Source organism: Rhipicephalus sanguineus, chromosome 9, assembly GCF_013339695.2.
Source record: "Rhipicephalus sanguineus isolate Rsan-2018 chromosome 9, BIME_Rsan_1.4, whole genome shotgun sequence".
Lineage (NCBI taxonomy): Eukaryota > Metazoa > Arthropoda > Arachnida > Ixodida > Ixodidae > Rhipicephalus > Rhipicephalus sanguineus.
Genome location: NC_051184.2, coordinates 37,242,974 through 37,261,910, shown reverse-complemented (window position 1 = coordinate 37,261,910; position 18,937 = coordinate 37,242,974). Strand labels below are relative to the sequence as shown.

The 18,937-nt window shown below is 45.7% G+C and overlaps 1 protein-coding gene across 4 annotated transcripts in view; it reads right to left on the bottom strand.

Moving 5' to 3' along the window:
* LOC119405000 (uncharacterized) overlaps positions 1–18,937 on the bottom strand; it is a 32,259-nt gene that overhangs the window by 1,123 nt on the left and 12,199 nt on the right. For 3 of the 4 annotated variants that reach the window (XM_049419152.1, XM_049419151.1, XM_049419150.1), the window contains 7 exons: positions 16,608–16,833; positions 15,760–15,922; positions 14,543–14,646; positions 12,519–12,663; positions 10,533–10,727; positions 7,182–7,313; positions 3,213–3,418 (listed from right to left, as the gene is read on the bottom strand). In XM_049419152.1, the coding sequence (XP_049275109.1) occupies positions 3,213–3,418; positions 7,182–7,313; positions 10,533–10,727; positions 12,519–12,663; positions 14,543–14,646; positions 15,760–15,922; positions 16,608–16,833 (1,171 nt within the window). The remainder of the gene's footprint in view (positions 1–3,212; positions 3,419–7,181; positions 7,314–10,532; positions 10,728–12,518; positions 12,664–14,542; positions 14,647–15,759; positions 15,923–16,607; positions 16,834–18,937) is intronic. The other variant, XM_049419153.1, reaches the window with a different exon arrangement.

The following is an 18,937-nucleotide window of genomic DNA, read 5'->3' as shown; positions in this document are numbered from 1 at the left end:
TCTGACTCAGTTGTCGTCTGCTTGTCGGGAAAAGCAAACGACAATATCTGCGAAAATCGCTGCTCGTGCCTGTTGTGAAGTGTGAGCTGTGATTCAGTTTTTGCTTGCAAAATGATCATCAGCTTCTCAAATTTATGCGGAATTGTGCCTAGTTTATGGACATGAAGTGATGAGTCAAGGAAAGGTCATAAAATCGTGTCGAGACTTCGCAAATGGTCGCACAAATGTGCACGACTGAGAGCGGAGTGCAAGGGCCAGAATCCAGACCAACGAAACTGTTCAACAAGTGGACCGGGCCTTGCGATTAGATCGACGACTGACAGTTAGTCGTCTGTCGGATGAATCTCCTCTTGTGAGCCGCACTACAATTTGCACGATTGTAATTGAAAAGCCCAGATATCACAGTGTGTGCAAGGTGGGTACTAAAAATGCTTACCGACCAACTCAAACAGCAAAGAATTCCCAGGCGGCGAACTTCTATGCAGAGGGACTAAAGAAACTGGTGCAGCGGTACGAAAAGTGCTTCGAATTTAAAGGGTGATTATGTAGAAAAGTGAAGTAGTCTTGTGCTAAACTAAACCAGCCAATAAAAACTTTTACTAACGAATATTTTTCTTTGGGGACCAAACGGACCTTACTTTTTGAATAACCCTCCTATCTACCAAGGAACGGCGACTGAGACATTGGTAATTTAAACCCAAGAGCGTTAAGAAAATCCGGCATCGGCAGCGTTGATCCGACAAATGCAAAGAATAAAAATCAGGATCCCAGCAGTAATCGAACCCACGCATTCCGCGTGGCAGTCATCTATTCTACCATAGAGCCACGCCGGGCCTGAAACTGCTTTGGAAAAGATACTATGCAGGCGTCATGTCGGTGCAACGTCAGTTGTGGTTGCAGTCAGGGGTGTAGCCAGGGGGAGGGGTGGGGGGGTTCAACCCCCCCCCCCCGAAATTTTTCAGTTTTCGCTTGCGTATATATATATATATATATATATATATATATATATATATATATATATATATATATATATATATACATACACGCACAAACAAACGCACGCGCGAACATACATAAAGTATGGTTGAAACGCCCCCCCCCCCCCCTCCGAAAAAAATTTCTCGCTACGCCCCTGGTTGCAGTGCTTGCTATCTAAATTTATAACAAGGTAATAAACATTGCATATGTACTCCTATTATATAAGCGTCAAGTCGAGTTAACGCCAATTGTGGCTCCAGTGTCCGCTCCGATGTTATAAGCCTCCTAAGCGTTACATATTCACTCCTATGACTCAGCAAGCTATATTCAAACGTTGCTCGACTACGGAAGAATACGCTAACGTATGATATTCACGCCATCGCACCTTAACGTGCTCTTCACTTCGATAAAACGGACGTCTGTGCTCTAACATGAGTGCTTACGGTCCGCCATAGTTTATAAACTGCCCTTTAAACGCCACTGCAGTCGACGTGACTAGTAAGCCCATGATTTTCACACTACTCCATTTACAAAAACACGTCGATGTACCTCGTAACGCTTGTGTCAAAGCGAAAAAAAAAGGAAAAAATGCAGCATAGGCAGGTACTCTCTAACTGCTTCGCATGAAACCGATTCCCGCAATTCCACCGAATTGTTTTTGTATTCCGTTCTGAAATTACTATTAGCATACTTCTAGTAGGTAAAAATACATGGCAGGAGTTCAGGAAAAGATGGAAGCTTGAAGAGATGAAAAAATCAGTTTCACCGCAACGACTAAGCAATGTATGTGATAGCAACAAATTACAATGTTATACGAAGTAAGGCTGGCAGATAACTACTTTAGATCCTGTCTCGCATAACTCTAGAAAACGCTGGTGTAAGAGAATACGGCCACTCTAGGGAGAGAAGCGGATGTCGCACAGTCTCTTCGCGTTGAGGGCGCAGCACGTAGAATGGTATACGAGCCGTCCGCTGATGCCTGCTCAGATAGCGCGCTAGAATCAAAGTTCACATTGCTGCTCGAGCGACAACCCCCCGCGACCTTTCGTGCTCCCATTCCCAGGATTTGGGGACATGTGTACGAGGCGCCATCCCTCGGCGGCAGCAACGGCGTCCTGCCCTAACTGAATGGGAAATAGGCGAAAAAAATCATAACTCTTGAAAAAAAGCGGTTGTCAAAAACTACTCCGGGTTCTATACAACAGAGACCTACTGGAACAATTTGGTAAAACTGCAGTATTTCACGACAAAGCGTGTGGCTTCCCAGGACAATTGAACAGCGCCCATTAGAAACACATGGGACCCCATTGTTAAATACTAAACGCTCTGGGAAGCCACGCGCTTTGTAGTGCGACACTGTAATTTTAACAGAATGTTCAAATAAGTCTCTGTTGTATAAAACCGGGAGTCGTTTTTGATAACTAGCTTTTTTCGTCAGATATGATTTTTTTTTTCGCCTATTTCCGATTCAGCGACGGCAGGCCGCCGCTGTCGCCGACGCGAGATGGCGCTACGTGCACATGTCCCCTAGAGTTACTGTATGTGCTACCTTAAAGGTAGCATATACAGTGACTCTAATGTCCCCTAATGTCCCCGGGCGCTTTCTCTCAATTTGAGCAGCATTCGACGGCAGGCCTCGTACGCGAGGTGATGTTATCACATGCGCCCACCAAGCGACGGAGATGGGCTGGCTCGTTTGATCTCTGCTTCTGCCATGTTCGTCACCACCGCCCGCGCGCTTTTACCCGCGGGTAGAACATACGAAGCGCGAGGGATGTTATCGATGTGGACTTTTTCGGGACAAGCCGGCGACGCCGACGGCAAAAACCCGTCGAGAGTGTCCATATAACGTTCAGCAAAGCTTCAACTTGGGCTAGTTGGTACGGCATTCTAATGTTGTCACGCTCCACTTGTGCTGTCCCCTTGTTTTCGTTAAGTCCTTCGTGCATTTTGCTCGGCGCAACAACATTAGAGCGCCCATATAATTGTTATCGCAGTAAAATTCGTGAACACGGGGTGTCACTGGAGCCGACGTTTCGACAAGCGGACTTGTATTCTTGCAGCCTGGAATAAGACAAGTCCGCTTGTCGAAACGTCGGCCCCCGCGACAACCCGTGTTCAATTTTTTATCTCTAGTAGGCAAAGATAGCTACACGAGGGCTTCCTCCTGCAATGTACGTGAAAAGACAATGTTGGTGACGATGGGGATGATTTTAAGAAATCGGATCACGCACGTATTGTGCAGGCACACGCCCAGGAATTGGCCCGGTGCGTACGGCTGCGGAACGTTGAGCAGCTTCCGCATCTTGTCGATCCACGACACCCGCGCCCAGGGGTCTCCCCGGAAATTCTTGCAGTTCCTGGGCGCGGCGTCGTAGTTGGCGTCGTAAATCGAGACGCCGACGAGGAGCGTCGTGTGGTTCTCGAACGCGAAGCACATCTGCAAGAGGCAGGTATACAAAGCCAGAAAAAAAAACACCTAAATCTGTCGTAATATATGTAAGTGGTTATACAAATGGAAGTCAAAATATGATGTAAACGCGCGCACGTTACGTATACTGTCGTGAGCAATATGATCTGGAACACCGAATTCATGTTTATTCAACGATTACTTGTAATTTACTGATATGACTGATGTATTGAATCCGCCTCTTTCATTTTCCTGTGCTTCCCTTTGCCGTTTTTGTAGGGTCTTGGTGGGTGCCAGGACAGCCGGTATTGCCAGAAGCAAAGCCTCCGAGATGATGAGACGTTTCGCGACTTTACCGCTTGGGGAAGGGCGCATAAGCCGGGGCATAGGCGGATTGTCGGAGATGCCCTTCCGCTTGAGCATTTAGTGTCATGAACACTTTTGCGCTTGCCAATTGTGTTCGACGACCATGACTTTAGAAGTTATACCAATGCCGCACGGGCACTTTTGATCGCAATCAGGGTCGATGCAGATAGGACTTCTTGATCGCGATAACAAGTTGGTCGCTGCTACACGGTACAGTCGAATCCGGATCGAGTTTGGCGCAAACGTCAGCCAAATCACGATCACGAAGCCAGATCACGACGCGCAGATCGCGATAGTCGTGATCCCGATCGGGCCTGATCGCTATAAAGTGTGACCGTGTAGCAGCATGCGATCCCGATCGAGCCTAATCCGCGTCGGCCCTGATCGTGATCAGAAGTGCCCGCGTGACACTGGTATTTATTTCGGTGTTCTACCTCATACTGCTTACGGTTGTACATACATAAAGATGCCACAAAACAAATTTATGAAGCACGAGACATCGCATTTTAATTAGTACAGCTGTTTACGGAGAAAATGAAAAAAAAGTAAAGCTAACGCAACTTACAGCTATATCACTCCACAGATGGAAACATCTGTTCTCCATATTTGAATGAAGACATACGCATGATTAGACTTTGTAGCCACAGACATAGGGCGTGGCGCAGGGTACCCCGTTAGAGGTGGCGGGCGGGGGGAGGGGGGTAACGTTTAATCGCAGCGCACGCTTCCACCCCTATGAAGACACACCGCTATTTACATGATTTTTGCATTGAAAACGCAGGTCAAATATCGTACTCTGTATAATAAGGGCAGAACAGTGGAAGAGATAAAGCTCATTCGAGAAACAATGAATAGCCTGTTTTTTTCGTGTGTGTGTGTGCGCGTGCGTGCGTGTGTGTGTGTGTGTGCGCGTGCGTGCGTGTGTGTGTGTGTGTGTGTGTGTGTGTGTGTGTGTGTGTGTGTGTGTGTGTGTGTGTGTGTGTGTGTGTGTGTGTGTGTGTGTGTGTGTGTGTGTGTGTGTGTGTGTGTGTGTGTGCGTGTGTGTGTGTGCGCGTGTGTGTGTGTGTGTGTGTGTGTGTGTGTGTGTGTGTGTGTGTGTGTGTGTGTGTGTGTGTGTTCATTTGTTTATTGAGCACACTTTCGACAGTTTGGATACACCACTTGTATGTCAAGCGGTGCCACAATACCCAAAAATTGATGCAACCAACGAGCCGTAAGGAAGTGCGTTATTTGTTCACGAAGCATATATCTCTTACGCGAGAAAATACCAACGGAAGAGCAGTTTTTAAACTTAAAGTAGCCGACACGGTCGTTCCATGACTGATCTTTAGAAGTGATACCTATTAAGTGTCTGAAACCAATAGCCAATTTCGCGCCAAAGTCACGACCACGCTGAAATACGAAGAAACACATAGACAGGACGGGCGCTTACTTGCAACTGTCTATTCCTTGAGGAAAACAGGCTGATATAAATCCACTTCTTGCCAGCGCATGCGCAACGTGCTCGATCCATTGTCTACCTAATCACACTATAGGACACATTCTAGATACCGCACTTCCAACTCGTACAGGTTGAGTGAAGTTTCGCTTACACAACTACTACCCCGTTTGTGTATAAAAAACGCCCCCAAAATTTCCCGTGCTACCTTGATTTTGCTTTTTCCCAAGATCCGAATCTCCGTGAAGCGTGGCGTGCACCCACATGACGCCACATGCGCACTTAAATGCGCGCCGTCCTTATTTCTTACAGTGAGAGTGTGTTTCCTTGCTCGATCATTGACGAAGTGCCCCGTCTGGCCAACATAGCTCTTTCCGCACGTTACGGGTATTTCATAAACCATTTCCGTGGCACATTTGTTGTACGGAGGAGCACGCTTCTTGTTGCAGCCTTTCGGCTGTTGAGCATGGCTTCCTGTAATGCGAGGGCACAACTTCGCCAGTTTGTTTGGCCCTATGAAGTTTGTTTGGCCTTATTGCCCTATGAAGGCTAATAAGGTCAACTTGTTGGCTAGTTGGTAAAGCATGGTGAAACGGGAAACAGCGCAGTAAAAAACAACGACGAAGAAGCAACACGTGTGGTGTGGTGTGTGTTTCTTCTTCGTCGTCGTTTTTTAGTGCACTGTTTCCCGTTTCACCCGCCCTATGAAGGGTTTTACGCGGCTAGTATTTTTCTGTCGCGTCGTAACCGATCCTGATATAAATACCCTCCAATATCTGGCTACTGCGCCAGTTAGCCCTGCACGTCATCGTTACTCTTTAAGGCGAAAGCCTTAGATACCTCATCAAACTCGAAAATTGACCGGCGTCCCGCCTCGGCATCCCCCGTCAGCGGCGTCAACTTTAATGATGCAAAAAATAATCATCACGTGATGACGTCACCCCGTGACGCCATCACGATGTCACAGACCACCAAAATTTGTGACGTCAACATGAAGCCAACATGACGTCACTGTGACATCGCATGGTGACGTCATCACATGACATTGCTTGGTCAAAGGTGGGCCGAGTCCGGAGGCATCGCAAAATGGGAAAAAGAAGATGGCTTTCGCCTTCGAGTCGACTCAGGTGAGCATTTACTCATATTTGGTTGAAATGGGCAGCTCATTGCGAAATGTGTAAAGTGTACACCCTGACGGAGTAGTGTACGGCCTGACGGCGCGCCCTCGTATGCCCACCCACGTACAGCCGGTCTGCAGGCGCGCGCAAGCGAGAGCGCGCCTCCAGACCGGCGGTGGCCCATCTAAAGGCGTGGCTGTACGTAGTGCACAAGCGTTCATTTGACAAACGTCATCAACCTCGCCCGTGACTGGCGCGTGAGGGATTGTCGAGATACGAATATCTAGAGAGCCAAAAGGTACGTTAAGCTCTGACCAATTCCACGTGCTCGAAGCAAATACCTCGCGGCCTAAAATGCCACTAAATAATCACTAAAGAGAAAAACAATTTCTCGCTTATTAGTAAATTACAACTTCACAGTACCGAAACCTCACTCATACCGCGAGCAGACGCTTGGTAAGCGATAAAACACGCAAAAAGACAATGCGGGCGTCGACGCCACCTTGAAATTCCCGCACCAAACGATGTGACGTCACAGATGTTGACAACGTATACAAGGTCATACGTAGTTCCTAAACGGTAAAAATGAAGTACTACATTGTTTTCTGATGGGTCCATAGACTTAACATACCAAGTTTCAGAAAATTTCGTGCAGCCAGTGTCGCCAAAATACGAAAAGTATACTTTGAAATCCGTGACGTCATGAGTGAAGATTTAAAAACGAAATTTAAACTTGATTTTCTTCTCTAATAATGAATATATGATGGTTAAATTAACGATATTAGAGTTTTCAGAGTACAGTTTATCAATATAAACCGATTCATTGTTGCACTTTAGTGGCCCTTTAAGGTGAGCGCGCTGTGCGGCTTACCTTCTTCTGTAAAGCTTCCAGCGACTCGAAGGTTACCGTAAGGCCCGCTTTCTTGTCCCAGGCGAACGCGGTGAGGTGATACGCCGTGTAATCGAAGTGTTTAGTGAATTCCAAGCTCTTGTTGCCGCATACCTGAAAGACGTGTCAGGAATAAAAGACAACTGAACACCTTGTTTCTGTGCCACTTATGTTCTAGCACATTGTTGTTGTATATTGTTGTTGCATAGCACATTGTAGCATATTGTTTCATCATAATCTCAATGGAGCAGCCCTGTTCTCTTACGCCAGCATTTTGTAGAGTGACGCCAGATCGGATCTAAAGGAATTAGCTCTGTGAGCCTTACCTCGTACAACTATTCCTACTTGTTGCTATCGAATTCATTGCTTAGCCCTTGCGATGAGACTGACGTTTTTTTTTATTACACCAGCACACACGCACACCAAGGTAACACCTAAAACCGGTCAAATAGTTTAGAAAAACAGCAGAACGTTTTACCTGTCCGGTAATCCGCAATGCGCAAAGCATTTTGCGTATGCTCGAATACCGGGTGCGAACTGCGCGTGCGCGCGCCTTACCGGAAACGCCCGAAAAACATGGCCGCACTGCCGAAAGCGGTAGCCGTCCACCTCGAATTCATCGAGTGGTCGTGTTGCGCTCCGTAGCTCATTAGCTCCGAATCGACGCGTGTAGTTGCTTTAGATTAATGTCCTGAATCTTCGACAGCGAAGTGCTTGTGTCAATTCGGCACCCTTTCCGGTGGCCGTACACGTAGGCTGAACGAGTGGCGATGGGTGCTTCCGGAATCTCAGATGACATAGATTACGTCTTGCTGGCTTTTTTTTTTTTTTCAATCGTCCATAGCTGACGGCATTTGGCGTCGGTAGTTTGTTGGTGACTTGTTTCAAGAGATAACTCAAGGTGAATAAAGCCAGCAAAAGGTTAAGTTAGAGAAACAAACATGTCTTGGCACTATCTTCAATGTTCTAGTTTGCGGCTTTGATGGCGAGCTTATTACTTCCTATATCGATCGTGCATACGGGAATGCGGCGACTAGCAGCTAAGTGGGCGTTGCTGGCGTATTTCGGGCGTACGTGTACGCCAAAGCTTCACAGAAAAAATGAAAGCTGGGCCGGTTGGTGACAGTTCTTGAACAGCGGTGTGGTTCTTTTTATGTGTCCGCGTCGTGATTGCGCTGTTTCTCAACATGTTCAAGAACGTCAAGGCTCGGTTGCGACCGTTGTGACGCTATCTGGTACACGCAATCCGGCATTGCGCTATACGCCTTTGCGGGATAACCGACAGACTAAAAAAAAAAGCCGGCAGATCCCACGCATTGTGGGAATCGATGTAATCGTCGCGCACATAAGGCATGCGCACATAACATGCGCACATAAGGCATGTTGTACATGACATGTGTGTCATGACTTTCATGTTAACTCGTGTTATTTATGTTCGTCACACAGTAACGTCGCGCTATACCAACTTCCAGGTAGATCAAGCTAGCGAAACGGCCGCCAGCGCACCATGAGCCTGGCACATAAGGCATGTTGTACATGACATGTGTGTCATGACTTTCGTGTTAACTCGTGTTATTTATGTTCGTCACACAGTCACGTCGCAAGATACCAATTTCGGTGTATAACGAGCTAGCGAAACGGCCGCCAGCGCCACATGAGCGTGGCATGTAAGTCATGCTGTACATGACATGCGTGTCATGATTTTCATGGTTACTCGTGTTTTTATGTTCGTCAGAGAGTCATGACGCGCAATACCAATTTCGGGGTAGATCAAGCTAGCGAAACGGCCGCCAGTGCCCCATGAGTGCGGCACGTAAGTCATGCTGTACATGACATGCGTGTCATGACTTTGCTGTTAACTCGTGTTTTTATGTTCGCCACACAGTCATGACGCGCAATAACAATTTCGGGGTAGATCAAGCTAGCGAAACGGCCGCCAGCGCCCCATGAGCGTGGCACCTAAGTCATGCTGTACATAACATGCGTGTCACGATTTTCTCGTTAACTCGTGTTATTTATGTTTATTACACAGTCAAGTCACATACCAATTTTGGTGTATATCAAGCTAGCGAAACGGCCGCCAGCGCTCCATGAGTGCGGCACGTAAGTCATGCTGTACATGACATGCGTGTCATGACTTTCATGTTAACTCGTGTTTTTATGTTCGCCACACAGTCATGACGCGCAATAACAATTTCGGGGTAGATCAAGCTAGCGAAACGGCCGCCAGCGCCCCATGAGCGTGGCACGTAAGTCATGCTGTACATAACATGCGTGTCACGATTTTCTCGTTAACTCGTGTTATTTATGTTTATTACACAGTCAAGTCACAAGATACCAATTTTGGTGTATATCAAGCTAGCGAAACGGCCGCCAGCGCACCATGAGCGTGGCACGTAAGTCATGCTGTACATGACATGCGTGTCATGATTTTCGTGTTAACTCGTGTTATTTATGTTCGTCACATAGTCACGTCGCGCAATACCAATTTCGGGGTAGATCAAGCTAGCGAAACTACCGCCAGCGCCCCATGAGCGTGGCACGTAAGTCATGCTGTACATGACATGCGTGTCATGATTTTCATGTTAGCTCGTGTTTTTATGTTCGTCACACAGTCATGACGCGCAATACCAATTTCGGGGTAGATTAAGCTAGCGAAACGACTGCCAGCGCCCCATGAGCGTGGCATAAGTCATGCTGTACATGACATGCATGTCATGATTTTCGTGTTAACTCATGTTTTCGTGTTCGTCACACAGTCATGACGCGCAATACGAATTTTGGGGTAGATCAAGCTAGCGAAACGGCCGCCAGCGCCCCATGAGCGTAGCACGTAAGTCATGCTGTATACATGACATGCGTGTCATGATTTTCACGTTAACTCGTGTTATTTATGTTCGTTACATAGTCACGTCGCAAGATACCAATTTTGGTGTATATCAAGCTAGCGAAACGGCCGCCAGCGCACCATCAGCGTGGCATGTAAATCATGCTGTACATGACATGCGTGTCATGATTTTCATGATATAACTTGTCATTTATGTTCATCATACAGTCATGTTACGCCATACCAACTTTGGTGTACATTCGATTAACCAAGCGCCCAGGAGAGCACAAAGTCGTAGGCGGCTAGATAGATAGATAGATAGATAGATAGATAGATAGATAGATAGATAGATAGATAGATAGATAGATAGATAGATAGATAGATAGATAGATAGATAGATAGATAGATAGATAGATAGATAGATAGATAGATACGCTCAAAGTCGCAGAAGTTCGCTAAGAAATGCTTCGCATTTAAAATCTTCAATAAGAGCGAACGCGACGTACGTCTTGTACGTGCGCCTTCTGCGGGTAGTCTTCCACTTTGCAATGGTAGCTCACGCGGTACTTTCCCGGGTACTTTACATTGTGGTTATCCGGCTGTCTTGGCTTGTACCAACGGCCAGCCATCGTCGCTGTGACGGCGTACATGGTGTCCAGACCTTGCGCCTGCAGATAGCTCACCGTGTTTATGGAGTCATTCTGCAGAGAGAAGAGACGAGCGAGCAGAGACGCTTTAAGCCTACAGAGGATGGAAACGTCGTGGACCATCAGGCCGTATGCCTTATAAAAAATTTAGTAAAGGGACACTAAAGTGAAGCAATGAATCGGTTTATATTGTCACGTGGTCGTGACGTCCACAAAGGCAGCAGTCGGCGTGTTCAAGACCAAACTTTTTATTTGGACGAACTTGCGCCCGGAAAATGAAAAGACAACGCGCAAGCTATTCACACTGTAGATTGATAGCAACGTGAACAGTCGTCGGCCATCGAGTAATCTGATCTGCGGTTAGGTGCGTCGGTATTTATACATGCGGCATTGAACATTCGAGTCTTATCGCTAATGGCGGCGTTAGTTCCAGAATAAACTCACTGCTCGCGTTTGCGCGCTCAAGCCTATCAGACAACTTCAAGATAATATGGAAAGTTCCCAGACATGCGGGCGCAGTTTGTGAAAGGCAGGGGTTATACGTGCAACAGACCGAATACATACAATATATACATACAATGTCACCTTCTTTCCTTCACCGGATACAGAGAAATACGTAAAGGAGCGTGCGTGGCATTATTCTAAAATTTATTTCTTTATTGCTTAAGGAGATGGAGGGCTGGCTGACGCAGTCTTCGCTCTACTTTTGTTAATATGGTACGTCTGTAGGAGAGTCTTTTGTTCGTGTCACTGTGTCTATCTAGCACTTCAGTACTATTAAACGATTGCTTGCACTGATTCTGCGTGCAATGAGCGACCAAGTTTGATAACCGACCATTCTTTACGATCTTCCTCTAGTGCTTTCATAGTCTAACATTTGCGCATCTTCCAGTCTGCCCAATATAACGATTGCCGCATGACAGAGGAATCTTGTACACTTCTGTTGCACACGGGATGAACGCGCTTCTGTGTTTCACAACACATTCACCTTTTAATTCCAGTCTTCCCGTGCTTCAAACGCGCGAAGGTGCTGCCCAGCTTCTTGTGAGCCGTAACAACCACTTTCACATCACACCTCGATTCGACGTTCTTAGGGTTATGCGACAGCTTAAGAACGTATAAGGCAGTGGGGCGATGCGGCTTCCATTTTCTTTTTCATAGTACCGTATCAACAAAAGTGGAGCGAAGTGCATCAGCCAGCCCTCTATCTCCTTAAGCGATAAAGAAATGAAATTTTTGAATATCACGCGCAGAGGGTAAATAGATTGTGGCACCTCTCGTGTTATTTTCTTTTGCTTATAATCAATTTCTTTTCGCATGCGTGTACACGGTCACGCCTGTATCCTACGCACTAAAACTTCTGTTGTTAGTGAGCGCTGTCCCTGTGTGCGTCTTCGTCTTTCGTCTCGTATTCTGCGCTGTACGATTCCATTTGTTATGAATCAAGACTAACTAGCTCGGCTGTCCGTTCTGTTATCGTTAATTCTAGTTCTTGAAAATGACGAACCCTATGGGCACCTGTCGGGGAATGGAAATTTCTTCGTTAGATAGGAAAACCCGTAAAATCGGGTTTCGTTAGATCAAGTTTCAACTGCATGAAGAAACTTGTCTTTATCTTTAGTGCCCCTTTAAAAACAGTCCAGTACTAATTTGTTAAAAGTATAAAAAACGGTAATGTTAACAGCCAGATATGGCGGTGCCGAAAGCCATCCGTGATATAGTCTAAAGCTTGACGAGTGAAACGTTAGAAGAGTTTCAAGCAGGAAACTATGTTTAGTCTGTACGCGCACTTGTGCCACATTTGCAGAAACAGCCGCGTCCTAAACGTTCGTACATAAAACTCACGAGTGCATGCATGTAGGACAGGTTCTTGTACATGACTACCGGGTCCTGTATGATGCTACGTGGCAAGATGGTGCAGTCGCTGATGTTGTTGTCGCGGTAAGATAAGTGTCCCAAGACCAGAATACCGTCTGGTAGGTACACCGTCCTGGAATGAAAGAAGTTTGACGTAAGGATGTGCTGTCGGCGATTGCGTTGTTGAAGTACACAGAATAACTTAGAAGATAAATGATGGGGGGCAGCTACGCGCAAGTAGTGCTAAGACTAAGGAAGCGGTGGAGCTGGTGGCATTGCCCGCCTCATTTCCCTCCTCCTCAACCTCACCTCCCTTTCCCACTGTTCGATATACTATACTATACTATACTATACTATACTATACTATACTATACTATACTATACTATACTATACTATACTATACTATACTATACTATACTATACTATACTATACATGACAGCTCCACTAACGTGAAACCTGGGGAGGTGCGAAGCACCGGTGTTTCCCATAGGGACACGTAAATAGCAATGACAGGACATTGTCCTCTCATTGCTCCAGGAAGCTTTGCAGACAGCGTCCATCGCCAAAACAGAGCTTTTCCTGAGCCAACGCGCCGTCTTATTTGGCGCTCGTAGAAGCGCACGTGGCGTTGTCTCTCGCGGGCGAGCGCGCGTTCTCGCGAGATTTTCCCGAGCTAGCGCTTGGGGGCGCTACCTGAGCGAACGCGTCGTCTTATTTGCCCCTTGTTTTACCGTGACTGGCGACGTCGGGAGACACCGTGGCGGGCTACGACGACAGGAGACGCCGACAGCCCGAGCGCATAAGGTTCTTCGCGCCTGAAATGAACTTCATTACGTGACGTCAGCCTCGTGAGAGCTTGAAGTGCACGAAAGACAGAGCGTGATGATCCGCGCACGTGTTTAACTACCGTGATCGAAGCCATGTGAGGCATAGACACGCCTGTCACAATCCGTGCAGTGCGTTTGTATCTTGTTGTTTCAATAACATTGCACTCTGAGATAATTTTATACGAATTCCTAGTGATTGGGTCACTTCCGCGAAACATCCACGTACATAGTTGCATATGTATTATTGCCAGGTGATCTAGATGGCTTGCACTGACGTCACTGAAAGCACCGTGTTGGAGAACCAGCATGTGTGGACCACGACGTTTCTGATGTCACATTAATGTTATGAAAACACCACATGCAGGTTCGTTCATTATCCACGCACAGAGACGTTCCTGCAGCGTCGTTTTCACATAGACGCTACTTGTTTGTCATCAAATCCGCCATCGTGGAGCCCAATTCTTTTCACAAGCTGCGTTCATGACGTCACGTGCAAGCCATCTATTGAACAGATCTTTCAGCACAATATTTTTACCGCCATACACAAGAAGCAAAAGTTGGTTCATTTTAGTGCAATTATTCAGCGGGATGAACATTTTAAGCTTAGAACCAGAGGTGTCCAGGAGAGTTTGTAGAAAAATATTGATTCTTGCTAAAGGTAGCCGCCAGACTTTGTGTTTCTTAATCTCGTATTTCAAACAGATGAGGAACATCTAGAGCACGTTGCGGTCCTGCAAGTAAATAGTGAGCTCCCCAAACGAAACGTAATAAACAATTACATGATAAATATCGCCTTCCGCTGCTATCTAACGCATCAAAGCATGATTATTTTTGCAAGAAAATATGTATAGAATAGTCCGTAACTTTCTCTCTCTCACTCTCTCTCTCTGAAAAAAAAAAGTTATTTATACAACAAAATATATCATCGGTCTCTACCGATGATATATCATCAGCCTCTATCATCAGCCTATCTATCTATCTATCTATCTATCTATCTATCTATCTATCTATCTATCTATCTATCTATCTATCTATCTATCTATCTATCTATCTATCTATCTATCTATCTATCTATCTATCTATCTATCTATCTATCTATCTATCTATCTATCTATCTATCTATCTATCTATCTATCTATCTATCTATCTATCTATCTTGCCTACACGAACAGCGGTGTCTTACTTGAGGTACTCTGTCACTTTATCGCAGCCGCCTGGAGACTTGCAGAAAAGCCCCACAACCATGGAGGCATTCTTTCCCGCTGCTGTTGCAGTATCCTTCAGCTCCTGCGAGTTCAAATCTAGTTAAATGCAAATAGCTAAATATCGGGCCGCGCAGCATCGCGTCTCACGGTAACAATTAATACAGTAGGATCAAATGGAACTTTGAAAGCTAAAGTCGCGCATTAACACTTTAGATGCCACCTCCCCCACATCACACCATGTGACCGACGTTGTCCATGCAAAGTAGTGTCACACATACACTGCCTCTAGAACCAGCCCACATTGCATCACGCCATCTCTGGTATTATCGCAGCTTAACGACCACACTATCTTTAAGGCCGTCCTACTTTACGCATTCGGCAACAGTGTTGGGCGGTATCGAAAGTACATATATCTGCGATGCTATCTTCGATACTCTTTGGGTGTCTAGTATCCGTATCGCGATACGCCTCGCAAGACGTTAATCAGTATGTGTGTTTGAGATATATGAAATAATGCATCGTGTATCTTCCCGTACAAGGTACTATGATTGCAACACCACCGTGCGAAACAATAAACGTTCGCTGAACTCCACTTCTCGAGCTGATACTGCTACCAATAAGCAACATGAGTAAAATTAAAGACAGTTACGAGTCCATTTTTTATCTTTCCGCCAGAGTCCTCCAGCGAGGGCAGGCGATGAGCAGCAAACGCGTATAACGCGGAGGTATCTAAGTATGTTAGGATACAATTGGGAAGTATCGTATCCGATACAATAATTGCCGTATTTTCTTGTATCTTTATTTCAAAAGCTTCTTGTCCGAGTATCTTGTATCGTATCGCGATACAATTTCCAAGTATTCCAAGTATCTTAGCCCAGCCGTGTTCGGGAAGCGCCAGGAAAGGAGGTGTCGACAGCTTCGATTTATTAAGCTCTTTATACTCTAGGTCTTCCAATGTCGATATCTAAGTAGCTTGTCGGCTCACTGTTAAAGTGGCAGGTATCTGAGCCCGTCCCCGGAAACTCTTTAAGCGTCTATAGTTAGAGCTGTATACAAATCCACCCGTTACGCAGGTGCCGTCTTGTGTTTGTAATATTTGTCAGGACAGTGATAGTAGCACCAACAGCTGTTTTTGACAAAATCCGACGAGGTTGACCTAGAAAGCTTCACGATGAACTTTGTTCCCGCAGCTAACCTTCAGTATGGTGAGCGAAGCCTTGAGGATATCCGGAGTGGTCTTCAGAATCAGCTCGTGTATGTTGACGACACCCCAGTGGTATAACTTGTGCTGCCAGTGGTCCTTGTAGTGCTGCATGCCGGCAGCTGATTTGACCTCCGTGGTGAAGTCGTTGATCGCCCTGCGAAGCATAGCAGAGAAACGCAAGAGGTCTTGAAGACAAAGTCTTCAACGACGTCATCCACCACTCCAGATCGTGCAAAAAAAGTAAAGATTACGCAATTCCGGTCACACGAGTACTTCCGTTTTTCACTTCCGGTCTCTTCCTCTTTCGGCCTCGTACTATACTTCCTGTTTCGACTTCCGGTCTTTACAACGTGGTAGTTTCAAAAATACAAGTGCAGCATCGGCTGCCTTCAGTATCAGTGCAACGACTGATTTGTCTGATATTTGCCTTTATTACCCACCGCTGTGCTTCAACGGCTATGATGTTGCGCTGCTTGAGGACAATGGTTAGATTGCCGGCTATGAAGGCCGAATTTCCATGGACGCGAAATGCAAGAACATCCATGTACTTACACTTAGGTGCACGTTAAGGAATCCCAGTTGACCCAAATTAATTCAGAGCGCCCAAGTACTGCCTGCCCTATAATGATATACAACGTGATTCTGGCAAGTAAGAGGCGTCGCTGTCGTCTATCGCGCCACAATCCCTTTCAGTAGATGACGTCTGAGCTACTTGTTGCCTGCACTTGTGGGGCTAAACCTGCTTTGCTATTCTGTCTCAACTTATATCGCTTCTCTACAGCCTTTATTTAAATCTATTTATATCACCATCACGCAACTAACGTATCGGCACTGCTTACGGCGCGTGTATGGACATCCCAAATTGGGTCTTGTGGCTGCCGTCGTTTGCGGCGTCGAAGATGGGCTTCAGGTAGGCGTTGGTGAAGGTGCCCATGAAGGTGTCTTCCGGACGCAGGAGCAGCGAGTCGTAGTAGATGATGTCGCACTCGCCGCCCAGGGGCAAAGGCAGGCCGAAGGCGAGGTAGCTCACCGTGCACACGGTCGTGTAGCGACGCAGGCCCGGAGCTGTCGAGGGAAGGCCAGATATGTGGCCAGGCACCGCGCGCATTTAACTAACAAGATACGTGGAAAATATGAACGCAGGGGCTACCGGCAACGCCATCTAGCGTGAGTTACTTTTCTACCTTTAATCCGTATACAAGAAGGCTCACAGCCTTTGAAAGTGAGGTTTTAGCAGTGCGTAGGCACACACGAATTGAACCTACGCCATCGCAGCAGTGAATCTATACCCTGTCGGGGCAGAGAATGCACAGCTATAGTTAATTAACCATTTATTTTTGATAGTTAATTGTTCGCAGAGTTACCGTCGAATAGCCTAGTTATGCAGGATCTCCCAGCTAGCTCTAGACAGTTTTTGAATATGCTTAAGCACTCTGTGACGGCTAGACTCAATGCATGATGGTCACTACTGCATGGAGTACGTCTCGCCACTTTTTGTGATCTGCTTAATTACTTTATTAGGTAATACTGATTAATTTACCTCTAAAGCAACGAAGCTGGGCAAAAAAAATCAAATAATAAAGTTGTAGATCGGTGTGCAAAAATGTCTGATTAGGCAGTTTTTAACTTTGTACCTACTAAATGTTAGTGTTTTTCAGCTTCCTGCAGATGCCCGTGAAATGCGTCGGCATATCTCTAAACTTTGGCTAGAGTTAGCAGGGGCACCCTGTATAGAGCTTCGCCGTAAAAACGCAAAGCGAATTGTGCAAAAAAAATCGTAAAATGGACTAACTTGAGGCTGACCTTGCTTTGCTACAGAGTTCACCGTGCAACTTACAATGTAGCAGGAAACACGAATGTACAAATTTGGATTCAGGAATCTATGTTTTCTATTTTATGAAACATCGGTTCAGTTTATCGCGTATAGTCTTTTGCAACAGAACAATTAACAGATGGCCAGGCATGGGTTAGCATTTGGTAAAGCATGCCTGCCGCGTGCAAGACGAAAAAAACTTTACGCAGAAATTTAGTGCTATGCTGCATGGTAGTGCAGCTATGTTAAGAGAGATTTCGTTTCCTTCTATAGACGCCATTGATTGCCTAATGAGTGAAGAAAATGGTTCATTAAAGCGTAATACTAGCGTTCTCCCACGTACTTTCTGATACGGATCTTCTGACTGCGACTGCAGTTTTACCAAATAAAACTACCGCATTTACTGGTACAATACCAGCGCTTGCGAATGTCGTGTAATACTGGCTGAAGAAGACTTTTTAGGGCCTATAGTTGGTGCATAACTGACACATATTTACAGCAAAAAAAAACAGAAAAAATAAACATGGCACGAAAATACACGGCCTTTGTGTGACATTTTCGCGCCGTGTCTTTCGCACTATAATATTTAATTAATATTGGCTAACCTAGCCTAATGCTGCCTAAACGACGGCTATAGGGCCAGTGTTTCAGAGTTATGATTAGGGGTGTGCGAATAGGTAGTAAAATTTAGACACGAATCGAATACGAATCGAACAGTGATCACATCGAATCGAATACGAACATGTACTGGACACTATTCGAACAGTATTCGAATAGTAAGGCAACAGTTTTCAAGACAGGCCTAGGATTCTACCACTTTTTTATTTCAAACAGACATTACCAAACTTTGACATAGTAACGTTACCGTTATATTTACCAAACAAAAGATACCACAATTATGGAAACCGAGGTAAGCTCGTATGCAGTATATCGACTAGAGCCTTCGAGGTATTTTTTCACTCCAGGGTGAATGCAGCAGTTACTTCGGTATTCGAGGTGGCATTTTGTCACCAGCTTTTATGTAACACTAAGACCTAAAATTCAAGTAATATTTCACGAATGAACATCATGAATCTCATGATAATGATAGTGGGTTGATGACACATTTGCTTCGGCGACACTGAGTTTAAAGAACTTATTCTTACACCGTGGTTTAAAGCAAAAGTTCCTTCATCCGGTGATGAGTAAAGTCGTAAAAGATTGACCTGCATTCATATTGGCGATTCACTAATTAAAACAACAAAAAATTACTCTTCGCTCTTCCAACGTGCTGTTCCTTTGAAAATTTCTCGTCGGTGCTGACTATTCGAAAAGTATTGGTATTGGTATTCGGTAGTTCGGTAGCTCGGTAGTGCT